The sequence below is a fragment of the Nomascus leucogenys genome, chromosome 9, assembly GCF_006542625.1.
Source record: "Nomascus leucogenys isolate Asia chromosome 9, Asia_NLE_v1, whole genome shotgun sequence".
NCBI classification, from domain to species: Eukaryota; Metazoa; Chordata; class Mammalia; order Primates; family Hylobatidae; genus Nomascus; species Nomascus leucogenys.
The window spans coordinates 29,345,598-29,370,557 of NC_044389.1; the positions used below are offsets into that span (position 1 = coordinate 29,345,598).

A 24,960-nucleotide genomic window follows, 5' to 3' on the forward strand; every position below is an offset into this window, starting at 1 on the left:
GCATATTATTTTTAATAAATTTTCTGCAAAATCTGTCCAACAGGAAAATCTACAGTTAAGAAAGAATAATTTGATATTTCCAGGAAGATCTATGTAACTTTCCCAGTTTAGGCTGAGTAATATCTACACTTACTTTAAGGTTTCCTTGGGCAGTGTTCACAGGCTGGTCATCTTTTAACCATGTAATAGAAGGATTTGGAATCCCATTGGCTATGCACTGCAAGGTGACAGGCTTGTATTTTACCACAACTCTCTCAGAAAGGCCTGAGGACTTGATTGCTGGAGGAACTGTATTTAAGGAAGTGGGAGAGGGAATGAAACCATAATCAGTGGGGTCGAACTTAAAAATATGTACGCAAGAACCTGAAACCTTAAAATTTAGGAAAAAAAAAAGCAAATCCCTATTTTAACAATGAAATACTTTCATCACATGCATTTAATTTATAATTTTTTAAGCAAGTTTAGAGATTAGTTACTTCTTAACTATGGATTTTTAAATCTCCAAAGAATAAGTAAAATGTATTTATGGCTACCGTAATCCACATGTATATTTGGCTTATATCTTTTGGTGTGTTTTACTAATCTATAATGACCCTCCCTTTCTCTAGAACTACTTCATTAAGTCAAGGTGGATTTCTAGCCATATTTATACTGCATGACTCTGCCCACTGCATGGCTGATTGAATGTGGAATTGTAACTCTATTTAAACTGGGCCTGCCAGATTTCTTCCCTCAGGAATTGGGACTGAGACTGAAAAACAGGGTTATCTATATTCCATCATGGGACATGGGACTAAAAATCAAGAAAACAGCAGTCTGCAGAGACAGAGGGAGAATAAAGTTGACATTCATAGATACTCCTTGTGGTTTCCACGTGGCTCTCCAGTTTCTCGCTCCAGTCCTCCGTTCCCAAGTTCTGCCAGCAAGTGAGACACATAATACCCTGGCAGAGAATTGCTTCTGTCGTTAGAGTAATGGTTATAATCCTAATGTGCCAGTTTTGTGAATGTACTTATGTCCCTCAGATGCTTCAATTGCATCTTCAGCCACCATTTCTGGAAACTACTGTATTCACCATCCCTCTTGTTTTGGCTAAACCCTTAAACGCTTACATAACCCCTTTACTTGGAAGTTGCTCCATGCTTCTTCTATCTTATTTGGTCTAATTCCTCAGACCTTGGCATTCTATGTAGAACACACTTCCTAACATTTAAATTCTGTCTTTATTTATTTATTTATTTATTTCCCAGAGTTATTTTGGCTACTGTCTACATGTATTTACATGATACATCTTGGTTGAGTCTCTGGGTCAATAAAGTAACTAAAAAATCTGTCATACAAATGAAATTCACATCCTTTACACTACCTCCCACAACTCAGGATTTATTCACATTATTGAGCTACAATCTGAGTTAGATAATAAACAATGCATAAATTAATTTAAAATGCAAAGCTCCTGTCCCTTCTTCAGCATACCATGAACAGTCACTTCAAATTCCTTCTTGTGGTCTCCAGCAGTATTTGCTGCCATGCACCGATAAAGGCCTGTGTCTGACACTTGAGCCTGAGCAATAACCAGTTTGCGTCCATTTAATAAGATCTTGAATCCATCCCTTTCATCAATTAACTGGCCATCCTTCAGCCACCTATAGAAAAAGGCAAAAGGAAGTCTGGATAAATATTTTCAGTAAATCATATCCTAGAAGATATATAAAGTTTCTATTGTATATTTGTCCAATTTCCTAGTTGCTTACTCTGAAAAATAAATTGTAAATGAAAAAGAGAAGCAAAAAGGAAACCTGGCCTAACACAGAGCTGGCATATTGTTGGAACCCAATAATTATGTGTTGAGTTCTTTATTCTTCTACTAATTTTAGGCTACAAAAAACGGAGAAGTATTGGATTGTTTGTAATACAAAGGATAAATGCTTGAGGTGATGGATATCCCATTTACCATGACGTGATTATTATGCATGCATACCTGAATCAAAATATCTCATGTAACCCATAAATATATACACCCGCTATGTACCAAAAAAAATTAAAAATTAGAAAAATAAATTAATTAGAAAAGAGACAAGTGCTCCTAAATACTACTCTCTTCAATGTTTAATAACTAGCAAAACATACACAATCTTAAAACAACTATAAACAAAACTTTGAAATCATATAGCATTTTATTTTTACATTTCTGAATTTCACATTCCAGTTAGTTTTATCATCATGTGTGAACATATCTCATTTCCTTCACTGACTAACTCTTCCTCTGCATGTCCCATAGTGACTTGGAAACAAAAGCTAAATATTCAACACATGCTTTGAAAATTAAAGAAACAAAGAATTGGTAAACACATATTCATGTTAACTTTCTCTATTTACCTAGTATGTCTGGTATACTTCTTTTTATTTAGTAGTCTGTTAAACATTTCAGTACCTCAGGAAAGTCTGCCAATGCTGCTTAATAGACTGTCTCTGTGAACTAAATATGTAATTTCTAGACCATACAATGGAATTCCTCAAAATATGTAATTTCTAAGTCCATACAATGGAATTCCACTAATTGAGCAAATTTAGGTGCCTTTGAACTATCAAGTAGACATTGCCTTGTATATAGAGCATGTCTTTTAAAAGAGGAATATAAAGAATACAATTTCATACAATCCTTTTTAATGATACAGAACAGCTTTGAAGATAGCTCTAAAACACTCAAAACAAAAAGCAGGAGGTATTTAGAAGACATACCAAAACCCTTACATGATAGTTGGTGGGGGAGAGCCTGTCACATGACAATCTAGCTCCAGTAAGTTATTAACCATCACAATGAAGTAAGATGTTTCATCTCCTCCTTCTATAGCTGGTGGCACTAGAAAACAACAGGAATGTAACACTCAAAGAAATGTATACAACAAAAAGCACACCATCATATGAAGCAATAATACATAGCAGTTCAGAAGATTGATAAGTATCATAGTAGTCTGATACATGAAGGGGACTTGAAATGCACTGTAAATACATTTTACAATAAACACTTGTCAGGATCAATAAACATACTTTTAACATATCATACCTATTCCTCCATCTAGTACTATGGTGCCACTGATGCCAGGTGAATATAAAGTTGATTCATATTTTATATTGTTTATTTTCATAAGCACAAGAGAAAGAAATCCTCAAAATTGGCATCTATTCAAAAGCCTTCAATTTATAGATAAAGATACTGAGTTTCAAGGTTGTAAGATGACTTTCCAAGGCCCAGAGACTAAGTTTCCTGTTGTCTGGCACAATGCTTATGACAAAAGACCATGTTGTTGCTCATTGCAATTAGACACTGTCATAGATGTCAAAATGTATCTATGCACTTGCAAATATCAAGTATACTTATCAAAATCAGTGGAAGATTTATGTAAGATTCTACAACCTGAGACTCTGGTGACAAATCCACCCCTTGGTAATGTGCAATCCACAGTTGCACAGAGGACTTATACCTTCTTTTAGATTGTTTTATTATTACATGAACAAAAAAGTATTTAACAGACTAATCAGGTTTTGCCATGAATCTGAGAACCCAGGCAGTGGCATCCTTATTTACCCAAGACATCAACTTCATATTTGATTTCCTTTTCTCCTGCCACACTGGTAGCCACGCATATGTACTGTCCCTGATCCATTTCTTGGGCACTCATGATTTCAAGTTTCTTCCCACCAGCTTCTATGCGGATATTGTCATTAGCTTTCACAGGTACACCATCTTTCAACCAGGTGAGAATGGGAGAAGGGTTTCCAGCAGCTTTGCACTCCAGTGTCAGAGAATGAGCAATAACTACTTGCTTATTCAAAGGTGTGGCCAAGTCGCCTTCAATCATTGGAGGAACTAGGGAGGAACATAGCAATATTTCAGGCAATTATTTGTGTGGTCACAAAATACATTCCAATGAAATAAAGAAGAGTTTTTGTTTTTACTCATAAGTTTGACCATTAAGATCTACCTATATGCCTGTCTCCCTCTAAGCTATTGAGGAAAGAATTTCTTGGTTCAGCTAATCTGTAACTGTCCTAATTATTCTGGAAACTCTGGACTGTCTGGCTTATAAAGGACAAATAGTACAGAATAATCTTCGTCCCAACAACTACTTTGCCTTTTCAGTAATAGCCAAATTGTCTAGATGCTCCAAGTGCCATGACAAAGGTTAGTTGAATGAATGGACACCTTCTTGCTAACCTTAGGTTTTAAAAATATTTTTCTAAATCATGGAACAAATTCTTCCAATTCCTAGCCATGCATATTGAAAAAGACAAACCCACCAAGGATTATTAGTGAATAAATTGGATATTTGCATATTAGAAAGCATAGGTAAAAAGGTATATAATTAAAGCATATGTTGTTCCTTACCATAGACATCCACATGGAATGATTTTTCAGCAGTTCCAGCAACATTGGCTACATGACACATATATGTTGCTGAATCAGAGACCTGTGCTCGAGGAATATGAAGATATTGTCCTTTATCAATATAAAGTGCTTGTGAGCTGGACATGATTGGCTGCCCGTCCTTATACCAAGTAATGGCAGGCATTGGAAGTCCCCGTGTTTCACATTCCAGTTTAATAATGCTGTTGATCAATACTGATATGTCTGTGGTGACATTTCCTCCTTTAATACTAGGTGGAACTATAAAAGATTTCAGAACAAAAATAAGTCATCTAAGTTTCAGCATCTTCATCAAAATCTTAAATGCTATAGATGTTTAAACAATGCATTTAATTAAAGACAATTAGGAAGTCTGTGGTTTATCTCCTGATAATGAGTTTCCTCTATTGTCAAAACCATCTTTATCATTCCCCTTTTGGGTTTCAGATTTCAGTAAAAACAGAAAGTTACAGATTCCATTTCAGGGAGTCATTTAGGTTCAAGATCATAGTAGAATAACTAAGATAGTTATGTTTAACCAACAAAGCAAAACAAAATAAAACCCCACTCAAAGTAGACACAGCAAGTTTCAAATCAGGCCAAGGGAGCCAAAATGTCACAGGTAGTACAACCGTATGCCCTCTCCCCAAGAAATACTAAAGGTCTAAGTGTTTTCAGAACCAGCTATTCATAATAGCTGCAGAGTCTTCAATTTTTGCTTCTTGCTATTTTTTTCTTTTTTGGGGGGGGAGGTGGGGACTGCCAAGACTCCATTCACTCAACTTTACTCATCCAATTGTCTACATGTGTGTCTCCTACAATTCAGCAACCACATGTCTGGCCTCTCACACTACATAAGGGCTGTGCTGCTCAAAAAACAACTCAAGTAACCCAGTCTCTGCTGCAAATTCTAAATATGGTCATTCCAGGATCATGCTATCATTGCAACAATTTTAAAGAAATCAAACGGCATGTGTATGAATTTGAGTATCAATATAATCTTATAAACTTTTAAGTATCAATATAATCTATATAAGTATCAATATAATCTTATAAACTTTTAAGTTTTAGAATAGAATATTTGATAGAATGTTTTTCTCATGGTTAAGCTAGGATTATGGATTTTGAGAGGGAGACCATACAGGTAAAGTGCCATTTTCATCACATGCTACCAAACGTACATGCTATCAACATGACTTATCACTGAGACCTGTGCTAAGTTATGTTGATAGCATGTACCTTTGGTAACCCGGCTAAGGTAGTGTTTGCCATATTTCTCCCCTGTAAAGTTACTCTTTTTCTTCCCCTTTCCTTTGAAGGCAGTCCTCATTCCAGCCCATAGAAATGCAGTAAGCAGTTATGTTCTACTTCTATGAGTGGGGACTACCTACATAATTTATTTATAATTCTTCTCTATGGAAGATGTGTCTCTTCTTTTCATTTTATTTATTTAGTCAATCACTTATTTATAGCAATATGGACTCCTAGAAACTTAAATGCCTTGGGTTACATCCAGTACTACATTACTTATTCAGTTTTGGCTATTGGGAGGTCTTTCAGTTGGCTCTTAAGTCCCTTCAATATACTCTCACTATTTTATTTTATTATTTTATTTTGTTCTGTTGTTTGCACTCACTTTCTTACTTTCGGCCTTACTACATGCTCCAGCATCATCCTGTGTATTCCCTGCCCCAGCTCCAGACTTAACCATTTCTCCAAAGAGCCTGGTCCCTTTTAATGGAAAAGGATATTAGAAAACAAGATCTGGATGCTGAGTGGTGTACCTTAATATTTTCTGGTAATCATTCTTAGAACTAGTCCATACTGACAAACATTTATGTACACATATTTTTCTCACACATAACTTAAGGCAAGATCTACTATACTTTGAGGTGAATTCAATGATAGAATCATTTTTCTGTCAGGAGGCTTACTATAAATATCAGCGGTCAATCAACTGTGGCCCACGGGCCCAGAGATGCTAAGCTAAAAATGGCTTTTACATTTTTTATTTGTTGAAAAAAATCAAAATAGTAACATTTTGTTGTGTCCGAAATTGGTGGGTTCTTGGTCTTGCTGAGTTCAAGAATGAAACCACGGACCCTCGCGGTGAGTGTTACAGTTCTTAAACGTGGCGTGTCCGGAGTTTGTTCCTTCTGATGTTCGGATGTGTTCGGAGTTTCTTTCTTCTGGTGGGTTCGTGGTCTCGCTGGCTCAGGAGTGAAGCTGCAGACCTTCGCGGTGAGTGTTACAGCTCTTAAGGCAGCACGTCTGGAGTTGTTCGTTCCTCCCAGTGGGCTCGTGGTCTCGCTGGCTTCAGGAGTGAAGCTGCAGACCTTCGCGGTGAGTGTTACAGCTCATTAAGGCAGTGTGGACCCAAAGAGTGAGCAGTAGCAAGATTTATTGCAAAGAGTGAAAGAACAAAGCTTCCACAGTGTGGAAGGGGACCCGAGCAAGTTGCCACTGCTGGCTTGGGCAGCCTGCTTGTATTCTCTTATCTGGCCCCACCCACATCCTGCTGATTGGTAGAGCCGGAGTGGTCTGTTTTGACAGGGCACTGATTGGTGCGTTTACAATCCCTGAGCTAGACACAAAGGTTCTCCACCTCCCCCCCAGATTAGCTAGATACAGAGTTTCGATTGGTGCATTCACAAACCCTGAGCTAGACACAGGGTGCTGATTGGTGTGTTTACAAACCTTGAGCTAGATACAGAGTGCCGATTGGTGTATTTACAATCCCTTAGCTAGACATAAAGGTTCTCCAAGTCCCCACCAGACTCATGAGCCCAGCTGGCTTCACCCAGTGGATCCCGCACTGGGGCTGCAGGTGGAGCTGCCTGCCAGTCCCGCGCCATGTGCCTGCACTCCTCAGCCCTTGGGTGGTGGATGGGACTGGGTGCCGCGGACCAGGGGGCAGCGCTCATCGGGGAGGCTCCGGCCGCACAGGAGGCCACGGAGGTGGGGGGAGGCTCAGGCATGGCGGGCTGCAGGTCCCGAGTCCTGCCCCACGGGGAGCAGCTAAGGCCCAGCGAGAAATCAAGCGCAGCGCTGGTGGGCCGGCACTGCTGGGGGACCCAGTACACCCTCCGCAGCCACTGGCCCAGGTGCTAAACCCCTCATTGCATGGGGCCAGCAGGGCCCGCCTGCCGGCTGCTCCGAGTGCGGGGCCTGCCAAGCCCACGCCCACCCAGAACTCCAGCTGGCCGCAAGCGCCGGCACAGCCCCAGTTCCCGCTCACGCCTCTCCCTCCACACCTCCTCGCAAGCTGAGGGAGCCGGCTCCGGCCTTGGAAAGGGGCTAGCACAGTGCAGCGGCGGGCTGAAGGGCTCCTCAAGTGCCGCCAAAGTGGGAGCCCAGGCAGAGGAGGCGCCGAGAGCGAGCGAGGGCTGTGAAGGCTGCCAGCACGCTGTCACCTCTCATTGTGAGATGTAAAAATTATATGAAACTCAAACTTTAGTGTCAATAGAGTTTTGTTGAGATACAGTCACATGAATTCATTTATATGTTGTCTAAGGCTTTTACTCTACAGTAGCAAAGAGTTAAAGCAAAAACCAAATATGGTATTCTCATTGCTTCTACCTCTGTTCAGCTTACTGTAAATTTTGGTGGCATAGTCACAACTTGATAGCATTTTTGGTGCTATGCATATCACCATACTGTGATATTTTATTTAATTTCATCACCAGTGAATACTCCTCATGTCCGAACAAGAAAAAAATAGTGAAATATCTAATTTTTAAAGACACAGCACAGTGTGGAGTATTTCATCAAATTAAAGGGAAAAATACTGTGTTTATTTTGTAACACTGTACCTGTTCTAATAAACACTAGACTAAGCAGTCACCACAATATTCCCAATTTTTAAAAATCAACAGTTTGAAAAATTAGAAAACATAAAATTAAATGTTTTATCATAGCAAATTTCTTCACAAAAATAAAAAGCCAAAATAAGGCTACAACCAAACTAAATTTCTGAGAGGCTCATTTGTTAGTCAACCAAGGAAAGCCATTTACCAATGGTGATTTAATTAAATCAGATATGATTTCAGAGGCAAAAGAAACGTGTCTAAAGAAAATAAATGCATTAAGGATTCTCAGCCTTTCGGTAAGAATAATTGCTTGAAGAGTTGAGAACACTGGGAGCAACATCAATAGTCAATTTTTTTTTAAGACAACTTTTTCCTCAATAGTATTCTTGGCTTTTGACAAGTTGACAGATGTTACTGACACTGCTCACCTGTTCTTGTTTATTTGAGGAACCAATGAAAGTACAAAAAAAAAAAAAAAAAAAAAAAACTGAAGGATTAGCCTCTTAGAGCAGTCTGTGAAACAACTATAGACAAAAATATTTTCAGAAAATTTGAAAAAAACACTAATTTATTATAACCTGAAGCAGAATCTTTTAAGATTTGTTACAATTGATGTTGGTAAAAATATACGTGAAGCAAAAAAAAAAGGCTTAGACAAGTTTACAAAGCTTATTACGATGTAAATTGTTAAAAAAAAAAATCTATGTTTTTTCATTGTATTATTTGCCAGCAAGCACTTTGTGTAAAAGATTCGGGTGTCACTGAACCAGTGGTGTTAAATGATGTATTTTGTTTGCTCTCATATAGTTAAACATCATCAGTTCTATGACTTTTTGTTAGAAGTCGAACTGAATATCTTGACTGGCCTTACCCACACAGCAGGTCAATGCGTTAGTGGTGATGAAGTTTCACTGCACTTTTTTTGAGCTCAGGGCTGAGACTGAACTTCTTTCTGAATGAAAAGAATCATTCTTAAACACTTTTATTGAATACTGATTGCTTTTGGAAATTAGTTTTGCTGTAAACTTCATAGTGTTTCAAAATGAGTCCAACCCCAAATTACCAGACCAAAAAAGTACATACATGCAAAATATATACCATGGTAGTCATTGTGTTGTTTTAGTCACAAGTAATGTCAAGCAGCTTTATGCATTCTCCATGCTGTCAAAAGTTCAAGCAAAAAGTGAGATCTAGATGCCTCCACAAATTTGCAGTGGATGTATTTTCTGAGCTCAAATTACAGTTCTAGCAGTGTGTCACAGCTTGAGGCAAATGCAAAGAAAATTTTCACAATCAAAATCTAGTTATCTTTGAAAGTGAGGGCTTTCTGCCTAACCTTCACCTAGAATTTATTAATTGGCAAATATCAAGAGAAGAATATAACATTCTGTAAATGTCTTCCAAGCAATGAATATGCACAATTAAAATAATGTGCCCGTGAAATGGTATCAGTACTAGGCAGTACTTATCTGTATGAAGAGACATTTTGAAAGATGAAGTAGGTAAAATCTCATTAAAAATCACCAGTAGGCTGGGCGCGATGGCTCACGCCTGTAATCCCAGCACTTGGCAGGCTGAGGCGGGCAGATCATGAGGTCAGGAGTTCGAGACCATCCTGGCTAACACAGTGAAACGCCATCTCTAATAAAAATACAAAAAAATTACCTGGGCATGGTGGCGGGCACCTATAATCCCAGCTACTCGGGAAGCTGAGGCAGGAGAATCGCTTGAACCCAAGAGGCGGAGGTTGCAGTGAGCCAAGATCATGGCACTGCACTCCAGCCTGGGTGACAGCAAGACTCCCTCTCAGGAAAAAAAAAAAAAACACCAGTAGCAGATGAACATTTGCAATTGATTTTGATGATAGAGAATACTAACTTCAAATTTCAATTAAGTGAAATGTTTCCCCACAAAATAACTCTATTTTTCTCATTAGTAGACTTGTATTACAAAAAGTTTATAATTTAAAAACTATCAAATAAATGGAATTTCACAAACAAACAATTTTGTAGAAATTTGTTTCTCTCTTATTGTATAAGTATCTATATTATCTCCTTGATTTTGCCTAATGGTCTGCAAAGCCTAAAATATTTACTATATTGTCCTTTATAAAAAAGGTTTGCGAAGTCCTGCTATAGGTAATTAATTAACAAAATTCAAGCTACTATTTTGAAATCCTAAGAAAGAGCATTTTACTCATGCTTTAAATTTTAATTTTGATTGAGATTATTTATATCATATATTAATCTATAAATGCCTATCAAACTTTGGCTCAAATTGCGTAAATCACTGGCTCGCCTAACTAGTTGGTTAATATATTAACGAAACCAAGAACACAGGTTCAAACAAATCCACGTATTTCATGAATGCTTTAGAAAGGAATATCATTTGTATCAGGAAGGATCTACTTTAAAAGTTTTTATTTATGAAAATGAGAAAAATTACTCAAAGAATATTTGCAATTGATGGTGTAATAACATAGTATCCACTGCTTAAATTTGACAAATACATAAATATTTTACTTCCTGTTTCATTTTAATTCATACATATTTGCCAGAGAACTCTACTTCCATTTGGGGGAAGGGAATACAAATAAAAATTATGAATACACTGCTCATTAAACTGTACATATATATGCATGTATAGATACACCCATGTACCCCCCCCACACACATGCATACATACACACAGACACAGACACACACACACACACACACACACACACACACACACACACACACACCCCTCAAGACTTTTATACAATTTAGGGCAGGAGTTTCCAACCCCTGGGCCATGGAAGGGTTTGGATCCATGGCCTGTTAGGAACTAGGCCCTACAGCAGGAGGTGACAGACGAGCAAGCATTACCACCTGAGCTCTGTATCCTGTCAGCTCAGTGAGGGCATCAGATTCTCATAGGTGCGCGAACTGTATTTCGCAGGCTTCTCATGAGAATCCAACTAATGCCTGATGATGTGCAGTGGAACAGTTTCATTCCACAAAACCGACCCTGGTGCCAAAATGGTTGGGGACTACTGACTTAGGGAAGCTCTCAAACCTCCAAAACTCATCTGTGGACCTCAGTTTACAAATCTTTGCCTCAGAACTACTAGTAAATCTGCACAATCTCCCGATGATAGGATATTAAAACTTCATTTACTTTTTTCCATCTTTGATATTCTTCTTTTTCTTTTTTATCCTCTGTCTCTTTTATTTTTCTCTATTTTGTCTCAGTTTCTTTCCTTATTCAGGCACAATGTTCATTTATACCTTGTAAGTAAATCAACCCACCTGCTTCATTCTCATATCAGTAAGTAAGGAAAAGGAATGAATCAAGTGTAGTATGAAACACACTCTCAATCTGAAATCTACATATATATTCTTCACAGTTAGCCAAAGCATGATACCTGTTTTACTTTTTTTTTCCATTTTAAGAACAAAAGCATTTTCAGAAGTGAAATAAATTTAAGCTTAAGAGATGCAGGCGAGCATTGCTAAAGAGGAAATGGCACTATTTCCTGAATTATAATACTCAAAACTTTGCTACATTACAATGCCTTTTATCGCAGACAATCCCAGAAGGTTTAATCATTATAGAGCCCTATTTTCTGGGTGCCTGGGGGCATCATACAGAGTGAACAAGAGGATCTAAAATGAAAGAACCCAAGTCCCATGGAAATAAGAATCTTATTGAATCACCAAAATGTATTCATCACAGATCCTGGCAAAAATACAATAGTGCAGAGAAGACTACTCAACAGCTTGGGAAAAATATTGCACCTATTGTTTAAATGTCTGGCTCTGGTGGGAAGCCAATGGTACCAATAGCACTTCTGTTTAACTTGGATGCTTGTATAGTTAATCTTTCAGCAATGTTATTCTTTTTTAGAGAACGTGTCTTTTCATGACTAATTTCTTCCAAAGGCTTTTATTTATAGATATAAATGACTTAAAAGCCTGTATTAAATATAATTTCTTTGATTCAAGAAAGCTATTTGAACTTTACATAAAGACAGTAACATTTAAGAAGGGAGATTTGGAAAGCAATTAAATTATATAGAAATCAAGCTAGATTCTATATGTATGTTAAGTTTTAATATGATACAATCACTAATTAGATAATGATAAATGAATAACATTTATTGGGCTCTTACTATAAGCTCAATAATCCATGTAAAGTATCTAGCATTTGATCTTCACAATAACACTACTGCATAGGTACTATTATTATCCGCACTTTAAGGCTGAGAAAACTGAAGCCCAGAGGGTTTAGGAAATTTATCCACAGTCACAAAGCTAGTCAGTGACAGTGGTTGGGCCTCAACACAAACCCTTATTAATTACTCAATCAGTGTTGTCCAGTAGAAATCCAAGGCAAACTCACATATGTAATTTTAAATTTTCTAGTAGCCACATTAAAAAATATGGAAAGAAACAGAGGAAATTAATTTTAATAATACATTTAACTTTGCCCAATATATCCAAAATAATATTTTGGATATAATCAATGTAAAGTTATTATTAGATATATTACATTTTTCATATTAAGCTTTTGATATCTGGTGTGTAGTTTATATAACAGTGCATCTTAGTTTGGACTAGCTACATTTCAAGTGCTCAATAGCCTCACGTGGCTAGTGGCTACCATATTAGACAGCGTAACACTAGACCATTCATTCATTTAGCAAATATTTCTTGAGACTTGCTATGTATCAGACATTAAAGTAGGGAACATGCAAGACAGAAGCCTACTCTTATCAAGTTTAAATTCCTGGGGAAGAAATAGATCATAAGTAAATAACCTACAATTAAGCAATCAAATATCAGATAGTGATGTGTGCTGTGAAAACAAGAGAGTAAGTAGGTGACTGCTTTTAATGGGAAGATCCTATGAGAAGGTGATATTCTAAGAGGTGCCTAAACTTTCCTTGAGCATCATACACCATGGAAAGACAGAAGATAGTGCAGTGAGCACTACAGGTCTATTGAGTTCTATTCCTTTCTATTGTATAAATCTTTGTGCGGGAAACATAATATTCATGTGCCTACCTATGGCTCCACTGGTAAAAATTAAAATGAATTTGGCAATCACATCCCTCAGAAGAGGCTGATAATGTTAGGGAAAATAAGAGCTACATATATTTGGTGGGGACACAGCTGGGAGAAAACAGTAGCACAAACACATAAGGCATTTAAAAGATAATCACATGGTCAGGATAAAGGCCACGATGGAATTAAAATAGAATAATAGAATAATTGAATTGTCAGGATAAAGGCCACGATGGAATTAAAATAGAATAATTGAATTGTCAATAATTGAATTGAACTGCATATCATCAACTTCATTCTATTTCATAAGTCTCTATAATTTTTAAAGTTTGTTTTGTTCCTTTCAAAGATACAGACATTTGGTTTGTGTATATACTAACCAATTAGGAAATTCTTGCTCTCTCTAAGTGAGATTATATAAAAATCACTAGATCTCTTGAAGACATCCAGATTTAATGAAAAAAGGCATTAAAATTTGATCTAATATTCTAGCCTTTCAAAACACATGAAGATAGGCTCCTTCTTCTCTTGAAGTATGTCGTATTCCAAATAATTCAGTATGAAATAAGAGCGTAGTTACCCGTAAACCCTGCTTTTCAACTTACAATGACAGCTGACAATAAAAAGCATAAGAAAATCACACTTACTATAGATAGTCAGTTTTATATCCTTGGCTTGTTTGCCAGCTGCATTAGACACAGTACATTGGTAGCGCCCCTTGTCACTTCTCCGTGCATTCTTTAAATGTAAGACTTGTCCTCTGTCTAGAAGTTCAACATTAGGATCGCCCAAAAATAAAGGCCTAGAAAAAATAAAATTTTATTCCATGGGTCTATTTTCAGTTTTTCACATTTCTTATTTATCACAACAAAAATCATTAGTACAGGCTAAAAATATAAGTAAAAGTTAATTTAAAAAATAAAATGATATTAGCACTCCAAGAATAAAAGTTTCAAACCACTTTACTAACAGAAGTTAGATAATCATAAATATCTCTGAGATGAAAAGTTTCCCCATTTCAAACTTAAATTATATAATAATATTAATAGAAATCCAGTAGTGTCATTATTTGTTTTATGCATTCATCCATTCTTATTCTTTCTTTAGTTTTTTTTTCTATTTTTTGGTTTGCATAGCTAAAATTCTACCATTATCTGGAAAAGAAAAATTAAGAGTTTTAAATATTACAGTATAGATTTTGGACCAAATAATATTATTTTTAAATAATATCATTATAATATCTAGAAGAGTATTCACAATATGATGAATGGTTATTTTTACTAAAGGCAATAATCACACCAACTTCTCTAAAAATAAGTATTGTAATAAATACAAATGTTTACATAATCATAAATATTGAAAGATATTTATGTCAAAAGAAGATCGTACATGATTGTCAAGGAAGTCTCTTTCTACTATACAGAGTCACTTACTGACTACTATAAAATGCTCAGTTTATGTAATTGGCAGCAGTTTTATTTTAAAATTTGGCTGTTAAAATCTATGATATCGTAAGACTCATACCTTTAAAGTCCATAAATCTTTTTTCGGAATATCCATAGCTAGTTTTTTAAAAGTTGCAATGACTTAGCCACATAATGAATAATTAGATGCATTGAATTAGATTCATAATGAATAATTAGATGCATATTCATAAGATACTAGTAAGACTACGAAATTAAACGGAAAACATTTCACTTCCTATGGTAGCATATTTTACTATTTCTTAGTATGACACTTTGTATATAGCTCTCAAAAGTTAAGAGACTAAAGTAGCTTCATTTAGTACATTTTAAGGTTTTTTTTTGCTTTTCTGTTTTTTGTTTTTTTTTTTGAGATGAAGTCTCACTCTTGTTGCCCAGGCTAGAGTGCAGTGGTGCTATTATGGCTCACTGCAACCTCTGCCTCCTGGGTTCAAGCGATTCTCCTTCCTCGGCCTCCCAAGTAGCTGGAATAACAGGCACCTGCCACCATGCATGGCTAATTTTTGTATTTTTAGTAGAGATGGAGTTTCACCATGTTGGCCAGGCTGGTCTCGAACTCTTGACCTCAGATGATCCGCTCGCCTTGGCCTCCCAAAGTGCTGGGATTACAGGTGTGAGCCACGGTGCCTAGCCACTTTTTAAGTTTTTAAAGAAATAATTGATAATATGCTGCTCGAATTTAAGTAACTTTGAAACTTTTATTGATTGTCAATTGTGCAAGTAACATAAAATTTTAAACAAAAAAGTAAGCATTATGATGAGAAAAAGTATCCTTTGTCTGTGGTCCCTAATGTGAGTCTGCTTTCCAGACTTCTTCCCTTTATAAGTCTGATTTGTATTCTTCCATGTTTTTTACATTTATGAACATTTTTGTTTTTAACAAAATTATACATATTTTTGTTTTTAACAAAATTATACATATTTTTGTTTTTGTTTTACATTTATAAACAATTTACACAATTAAAAAATTGTTTATAAACATTTATAAACAAAAATGTTTATAAATATACTCCCAAAGATATCTAAAGTTTTAATATATCAATGGTATCAGGTTATTGTTCTGCTTTTCTTTCACTCTATAACAGGTATGGAGATATTTTTGGTACACATAACTTGATCTTACTCTTTTTAATTGATGCACAGTGTTCCATAATATGATTATGCCGTAAAGTATCTACCTATTCTCCCAATGTTGGGTTTTAGCCGCTTTCCCATTTTTGCCATCACAGTGTCGCAGTAAATATCAATGTACAAGCCTCTCTGTGGATATGCATGACTACTTCCATCTCCTGGATATTGCATCACAGTGTATGTGCATCAAATTTTAATAGATATCAACGAGTTGCCTTTTAAGGTACTAATTTATATCCTCCCCATCAGAGCACTATATCTTGATTTCCCATACTCTAGCCAACATTTGATAATTTCAAACCTTTGCTTTTTTGCCTATATGACCTGTAAATAACAAAATTTTATTATTCAACAAATTATTGATGGTATCTTTTAATATGTTTATTGCCTTAGTATATTTTAACTGCCTGTTCATATCCTCCATATATTTTCTCTGTTGCTGTTTGTATTTATTAGTGATTTATAAAAAGCTTGAATACAATCTTTTATTTTATATACCACAAATCTTGACTATTTTGTACTTAGGCCTTAGATATCTGTTCCCAGAAACTATAATACACAAACTGTAACAACCATTTGAGAAATAAATTCTCACAACCAATACAGACCACTGCAGCCATTTCAATGTAGGCACACCTCAGCAGCTCTTGAGATCTGGAGTTGGAGAAACATCTGTAGTTCCTTTTTGCCCATACACAGAACTAGCTTAGTATTCATCTTGCCATCATAAACACATTTTCCTTTTTAATAAGACAATTCAATGTAAAGAGAAAATCATCTCACATTTGGATCTTGTAGTTTTCACTGTTAGTCTTTAGACAGAGGATATTTAGTGTATATTAAATTTGAGTTCCTCTATGATTCTAAAATGAATTCCCAACATTTATAGGGAGCTTTGAATTCATAAGAAGGAAAAACATTACAGGACTTTCAGACTAGTTTTTGAGCAATATTGTTTTTCCTGTATGCTCATTTAATAATATTCTATGTAATAAAATAATTAAGAGGGAGAAAATCCACATGCATTTTTACACATCTTTTTCCTATCATTGAAACCTTGCAACAGATACAGAAAAGATACTCACTTGCCATCTTTGAACCAATGAATATCAGGAAAGGGAGTGCCTTTGACCTGGCATTCAAGGGCGATGTCATGGTTGAGGGCAACTGAGACTTCATTTGGGAAGTTGGTACCTATTATGGTGGGTGGAACTTGAACAAAGACAGTGTATTATGAAACTCTGTTACTCAGCAAAAAGAGCAGGCATGGGGTTAGAAAGCAGTCAATGATTTCTATAGTATTTCAACAAGATCTTTATGTCAAAAATAAAATACCATACAACAATACTTTTTCATATCATTTCTGTGTACCCAAATGTTAAATTTAAATGTAGAAACATATTTATAAATTATTTGCTAGCAAGACAATTACCTTCAAGAATTATGATAGTATAGAGTTCATTTTGGGGTGTATTAAACTCATATGCAAAAGTAGTTTAGAATATAAATGATCAGTGATGCTTATATAATGTAATTTGCTACTGCTATACATTTTGGATAATGAATGACAATTAACATCACTCTTACAACGTTCAAATTCTACATATACTGTTGTGCTACTTGAAATATATTACCTTTGTCTTTTAATCAACTAAGATGGTAAATTTGGTATGCAATATAATATGAAAAAGAATGTGCTAGTTTTTATTCTCAGGATTATCAAGGTTATTAAAGAGCTTCTGGATACTTTCCTGTCTAGTCATCCCCCTTCACACCATGTTAAAGTGCCTGGTCTTCATCCTCAGAAAAATGACCAGCCACTAAAGGATTTCAGTAGGGGAGGAGTGGGATGTAATCATGTTTGTGTTTTAAGACCACACGCTCCTAAGTGAAGAATGGATTACAGTAGCAAAAAGTGGATTCAGGTGAGCCCTTAGGCTATTACATTAATTCAGCTCATGAATGATGATAGACTTTCACTGAAGGATGAAAAGAAGTAGATCACCAAAGAATTAGGAAGTAGACATAACAGGAAATATTTAGATTTGAAGCGTTGGGGAGAAGGTAGTAGTGAGAACCTGGAGGTTCTGGAATAAGCAAGTGAGTGGATGGAGGTACCATTCCCTAGACTGGGGATCAATGAAGGCAACCAGAACTGGCTTTCACTGGGACCTTTTTGTTTGATATAAAACTAAGACATTCAAGTCATGATACTATGGAGAAAATTAGCTATATATGTCTAGGCTCAGGGAAGAAGTCTGAACTGGAGATAAAAAATTGGGAGTCATCAGCACACAGATGGAATTCAGTCAAGGGAGCAGACAAGTACCAGGAGAAATAATGTCAACAAGACTTATGATAACAATGATTTCTTAATTTGTTTTTATAACTCATACTTAAATATAATAATGGTGATTTTGTGCAAAGAAAAATTTCAGGCTTTGAGAAGCCTAATGGGAGGAATTATTTTTATGTTATAGCAGTTTATGAATGTAATTTTTACGCAGTATCGTTCCTCCACTCACTTCTACTCGAGACTTACAAATTATGTGCCCATTGTAAGCAGCAAAATATTGAAAAGGGAGAACGTCATTTTATCACAAAGTGAACTTTAAATGGCAAATATAATTTCACAAACTAAAACTATAAAATTTTAAATTTATGATTACCATTAAAATGTCTTACATCCTAATTTATTACAGCTGCTACCTAGTTAATTAGAATCAGGACTGACTTAGTTACAAGAGGTAATTAGAATGCAGGGGAAAGTGGATTTACTACCTTCTCCAGTGCAAGTACAGCCTAGCAGCTTCAGGATGTGCACAGCATGAATGTGATATATTCCGTATCACCCTGTTTTAGCCACTTCCCAAAGAATGTCCTGCTTACTTAACTGGAGAAATTGACAAGGGTAATCATTTCTTATTTTACACGAGATAGCAGTACCACTTTTGAGTATTTGATTCTACTGTATATACGATTCAAAGGCATCTCTGTATTATAAATGATAAAACCCTTCGAAATTTCTATATCATATGGTTCTGGTTAACAAATAATAAGGACAAAAATAATAGAATGAAGCTATATTTTTTCTGTCAATTTATCTTTTTCTCTTTACTTTTTCATATAGTCAGCTCTGTTTTAGGTAAGAAATGCTTCTGAATTGTAGTTTTATAAAAGGATGTATTTCTTACCTAGCACATCAATGTTAAAGTACTTCTGAGAAGTGCCTGCAATATTAATTGCTTTGCAGGAATAACTTCCTGCATCCTCTGGAGTGGCTTTGAAGAGCTTCAGTATCTTCCCATTGTTCACAATCTGAATAGTGCTGCTTTCAGTCACCTTTAAGGGCCAAAATGGTCAGTGTTATTTCCAATCCTAATAAAAATGCATAATTAAAAATTGAAGTAGAATGTTTATATTATTAGTAGTAAGAAATGAACATCTGAACAACCTACTTCAGATGCAGAGGCAAGGAATTACACATATTTGGATGACTCTATTTACCTGGACATTATCTTTATACCACGTAATGATGGGAGATGGAGTGCCTTCCACTTCACAAAAGAGATTGGTCAGCTGATTTAACAACACCGACACATTTGTAACTTGTTCTTTATCTTTAATTACTGGAGGAACTGCAAAAAGAGAGGAGTCATAGCTAGGTAGTTTCAAAATAAATATTATTTATAGAGTTTCTTTAGAGGGGCCTTTATACAGCAAATTTTGAAATATTTGATGGCTACAAAAGCTAGACATATTTAAGCATATGCTTTGTTATAAAATTAAAAAGTTTTGACCAATGTATTTATAATAACAACCCTTATTGGATTTTTACTTTATTATTTCAAGGTTTTAAATTTAGGATGAAATTTGGGATAAGCTTATGGGAGAATCTACTTTTATTCCACATATTACTCAAAATATAAGCTTATGGGGGTCTTAATTAAGTCACATGAGACTCCTACTTTGTTGATGAGGATGAATATTGCCCAGTGTCTAAAGAAACCAATATTCATCAAATTTTAAAATGTATATACACTTTCACTTATGCAAAATGGCATATATACAGTGTTTTCATTAAAGGTTAATAAAAACAACTGTTAATCTACATGCTCATCATTAATAGAGGAAGGTTAAATAAATCATTGAGTATCTATACAATGAGATGCTATAGAGTTAGGAACATTAAATAAAATCCAAGATAGATTGTTTAGTGAGACAGAGAAGGTGAAAAATGTGAATATAATGTTCTATTATATGTGTAAGTTTTATAAATAAAAAGAGGATAAAACATTGTATTTCTTTCTATATTCATAAAATATCTCTGGGAAGATACATACACACACACACACACATACACACATACACACACACACACACACACACACACACACACACATTGATAACTTTCCTTTATCCCAAATAGAGGATAAGTAGATGGCTCAGCTCAGAGTAAGGAGACTTTTTACTATGTATCTTTTTCTACCATTTGAATTTTGAACGATGTAAAAGTCACAATAAAAAAATTCAATGAAAGTTTAAATCAAATAATAAATGCAATCATACCACCAGATTTCTGTTTGGTAATACTGCTATTCACATTAATATTAAATGATACTACACTGAGAGAATAATTTAAACATTTAAGAACTGGAGACTGGCAAACATAGTCAGTTACATGATTTTAGCTACATTTACCATGGACTTTGAGGTTATATTTTCTTTCTGTGGTTCCAGCTTCATTGACTGCCACACAGATGTACTCCCCATTGTCATAGAGTGTAACAGAAGCAATAACCAGCAATGTGCCATCTTCCAAGATAGAAATGCCAGGCTCTCTGCCTATCAACTCTCTACCATTGCGTAACCATTTGATGGTTGGTTTAGGGGTACCTAAATAAGAAATTAAAGTCTTGTGATATTTTACAACAAAAACAGAAATTATTAAATATCAAATATATCAAAGAGAAATAAAGTTTTTATTATGACAATGATTTATAACCTTAGGTCCTATGCTACTTTCAAGATATTTCTCCTGGCATGGAAATATGAAGAGATTATGTTAGTTAATGCCTCTAAATCCCGGTGGGTCTTAAGAGACCTATGATAAAGTTTGAACAAAGTTGTTTTTATCTAAACATTCAGATGATAGTAAGTAAAGCATTTTCCTAGTGAGTTCACAGTGATTTGTTGGCAGGGCAGGAACTATATTAATCCAATGGACTGGACGTGGGGAGAGTTTTAGCGTGAAATAAAGACAGAGCAAAAATAAGACACCGTCACAGAAATACAACATGAAGATTGCCAACCAAATAGAGTGTATATATAATGTGGAGACACGATGTTTTATAATTCCCTTTTTTAAAAAGGCCTGATATTGCAGAGACGAGGAAACTCTACTGTTCATGCATCTTTTGGAGATCTCATTCTGTTTAACAAAGGATAATAGCTCAATTCTTGAAATGGTAGTTGAGAAAGTAGTGAGACAAATAGCTTTCCTGGATTCATTTATGACTAACAGAATGAATGGTAATGATGTACTCTTGGAGAAAAAAAAATGACACAACAATCTTTGAGTGTATAATAGAATCAAAAGGAATATTGGAAATAAGTAAACATTAAATCTATACTAACAATGTATTTATTTAGCAAACATTTTGCCAGGTATTATTCTAAGCATTTAAAAAAAATTACATAATCTCTATAATAATAATAAAACACATTAAATAAAAATTACATGATTACATATGACATTGTTAATAATCTTGTATTAAATGACAGTAAAATATTAAAAGATGAACATATAATCCAGGATATATATAAAAGAATAGCAGAAATACATAGAATACATCATTGAAGCTACACTTAAATTGAGTTAAAGGCTTAAACAGTGACTATGAAAGTTATTTTTAAGGCAAAAAATTAAAGATTGGCCTATTTAACTGTGCTCATAGTATAATATTGACTGATGAGAACAAAAAGGTTAAACTGATGGACTCCAGTTGCCTGTCCATATTGTCAAGAAAAAAGGAGGCTCTAATCATCTCCTTACATCCCAGTCATTCCTTTATGAACTTTAATCATACTGCTTAATTAATATTTGTTGAGTTAATAAAAATGTAAATGAACAAACAAAAGAAAGAAATTGCATTGTCTTTAATTTTTAAATGATAGAACAACAATGAGCAAGATGAAAATCATATTAAAAGATAATGAAAACGATGTCTAGTAACTTTAAATGAATTCAAGCATTATATTCCAGGTGAAAATGAGGAAGTAAGGAAGAGATGTTTTTCTAGGTGGAAAAGGAAAGTCAAAACAAGAAATTAGCTTGGGAGTCAGGAATCCAGTGGGGAACAAGAAGCACCAGTGCCACCAGCGGGTCCAGTGGGAGCGAACACTTGTGGTACTTCCCTGAGCTTAAACCCTTCTAAAGAAGGCCACCTTCCAGGCTTCACCTCCCTAATTCTCAGTGATTCTTGGAATAGTTATTGTTAATTCTTTAGGTATCTGAAAAGCTTGTTAAAGATATTTTTCTTTTAATATAGGTAGAAAATAAAGTAATCATGGCAGCTACTGCTGATATTGAAAAGCTTGTCACAGAAACAGAGACAGCCATGAGGGCCTTCAGTTGCTGCTGCCCAGGAACAGCTGCTAAAAGGCACATGTGGGGGCACAAATGGTACCAGCCACCTGGAGGCACTCAGGAAATTATGGAAAGACTACTGCTTGGACTTTGCCAGAACTGCTACAAACCTGCTTTGAATCACTGCAGATGAATACATGCTTGAAAGAGAGGATGTTCTTAATTACCTACTTGGCAGAGTTAGGGTGAAAGTGACAGTCCTTTTCACATTCCCCTGAGGAGAAATAATATCAGTCTCCTGGCAGAAAACATGGTAGGATAGAAAGCCCAGAAATTCAAGGAAAGGAAGGACTTGAATAAGCCTCCAAGTGACAATTTACAATCTGGCCCTAGAATTACCAGTTGAGAGTAGATCTAGGAAAAGAGGTTTTTAGAAGTGTCCAGAACAAACAAAGGAATAGTCCTAATTATACCTCTGCCTGGTTGAGATAAATCTGGAATATTTTGAATAGCTCCAGCTATCACATTGTAAAGACAAAACCTGCCAAAAAAAAAAGAATGAAATAAGAAGTAGCAGGAAGGATGTGAACTGGAAAACATGTGAGACTAGGCAAGTTTGAAAGAATGGAAAGTCTTTACATTGAAAGAAATAAAATACCTGCAAGGAAAAAAAATACTTATTCAAAGAGCTGTTATCTGAAAAATGGGTTAGTTTCTATTATGCTCAAATGTTGTACCAAGGATTGATGTGGAATTTTATAAGGATGACAATTTGGGTTCAATATAGCATTCTGAAACCACATAACATTATGCCAATGCCTATATCTTTCAGTATTACGCACCTTTTGCAGGACATGGAAATGCAATGCGTTGATTGGCCACTCTTTCTTGGAATGGAGTGTTATATGGAGGTTCTAGATCTTCCACTGTGGGTGGTTCTATTAGGAAAATAAATGCATTATCACAGGCTTTCTTTGAGCAATTTCAAACTCTCCTAAGGCACAATTAACTACCTGCACTGATGAGTTGCTCTCTCTGCTGATTCTTCTTTTAAATATGATTCCTATTTCCAGTTGCCAAACATTTCTACCTAGACATCACCCAGTGCCTTAAACTCAAAATTCTCCAAACAAAATTCATTATTTTATGCTTCCTGCAATCCTGTTCTGTTCCCTTATTCCCTTGATGAAGGCACTATGGTCCACCCAGTCATTTTTCTTTCTCTCTTAAGCTTGACCTCCATATCCAATCATATAGTACCACATATGTTCACATATCTGTGTCTTCCTCTCTATGCTTAAGACCATTGCTTATTTCCAACCCTTATTTTCTCTTACCAGGCTATTCCAATAGACTTCTTATGGGGATCCTTTTCTCAAACATGTTCCCCTTTAGATTGATATTCTGCACAGTCCCCAGAATACTCTCTCTGAAACACAAATCTCATCATTGACTTATCTAATTCAGATCATTATTTGTACTCATTTTGTCTATAAGATAAATTTTCAGACCTGTTCTTTCCTAAGTGCCCCCTGTCAGTGCATCCCATGTCTCTGAACAGCTTCATCATCCATTCATTTCATGAAGAAATTTAGGAGTTATTCTTGAGAACTCTATCTCCTTCACTCTCATATCCAATCCATCACTATGTCCTGAGTATTTCCTTTCCTATTTATTTTTTAGCCCATTCCCTTCTTTTCCCCATTCTAACTACCATCATCTTTTACCTGGGCTACTACAATAGTCTATACCAGTTTCCCTTGTCTTCTCTAGCCAAATGATTCCCTCCCAAAAGAGTGACTTTTAAAACTGGAAATCAGCCACATCACTTTCCCGGTGATGACTTCTTAAAGTCTTTGTATTGCATTTAGAATAAAGTCTAACTTCATTAGCCTGGTTTCCTAGGTCTTGGATAACCTGACCCATGACCACATCTCCAGCTTCATCACATATTACTCAGCCCTCAGTCTGGAATGCAGCCAGCTGGCCTTCACTGATTGAGGACTGATCCCCGTGTCTCCAAAATATTACATGCTCTTCTCTTCATATTCTATGTCCTTCTCCTGGAAAGTTCTCTCCACATTATCTTGGAAGGGCTGCCCCTCACATCTACCTACCCTTCAAATCTCAACTGACATGTCCCTACTGCAAGGGAGGCCTTGTGTGATTTCTCTTTCTGTTAAAAGCTCATATAGTTTTCCGCCATTTCATGAGGGCACTAACCAATGTCTAATTACATAGTCATGAGATTATTTCATGAATTATTATCTGTCCCATTCAACTATAGACACAAATACGCAATACAGTTTGTGGAATGAACAGGAAAACTTCTCCATTAGTGTCCTAGCCAACCATCCAACAAAACTACAATGGGCCAGGTACCTTAGTACTGTACTAATACTTAGAACAGTAGTAGTACTAATTAATACTAATACTCAGTACAGCACTAACAACTATCTAATACTGTGCTAAATACCATACCTGCTTATCT

The 24,960-nt window shown here is 35.6% G+C and overlaps 1 protein-coding gene across 1 annotated transcript in view; it reads right to left on the bottom strand.

The window, feature by feature from the left end:
• HMCN1 (hemicentin 1) overlaps positions 1-24,960 on the bottom strand; it is a 434,555-nt gene that overhangs the window by 167,004 nt on the left and 242,591 nt on the right. The window contains exons 25-35 of the mRNA XM_030818744.1: positions 23,312-23,407; positions 20,582-20,776; positions 19,388-19,518; positions 19,075-19,222; positions 16,966-17,092; positions 13,913-14,067; positions 4,391-4,669; positions 3,590-3,871; positions 2,755-2,863; positions 1,477-1,646; positions 134-288 (exon numbers count right to left, since the gene is read on the bottom strand). Coding sequence (XP_030674604.1) covers positions 134-288; positions 1,477-1,646; positions 2,755-2,863; positions 3,590-3,871; positions 4,391-4,669; positions 13,913-14,067; positions 16,966-17,092; positions 19,075-19,222; positions 19,388-19,518; positions 20,582-20,776; positions 23,312-23,407 — 1,847 coding nt within the window. The remainder of the gene's footprint in view (positions 1-133; positions 289-1,476; positions 1,647-2,754; positions 2,864-3,589; positions 3,872-4,390; positions 4,670-13,912; positions 14,068-16,965; positions 17,093-19,074; positions 19,223-19,387; positions 19,519-20,581; positions 20,777-23,311; positions 23,408-24,960) is intronic.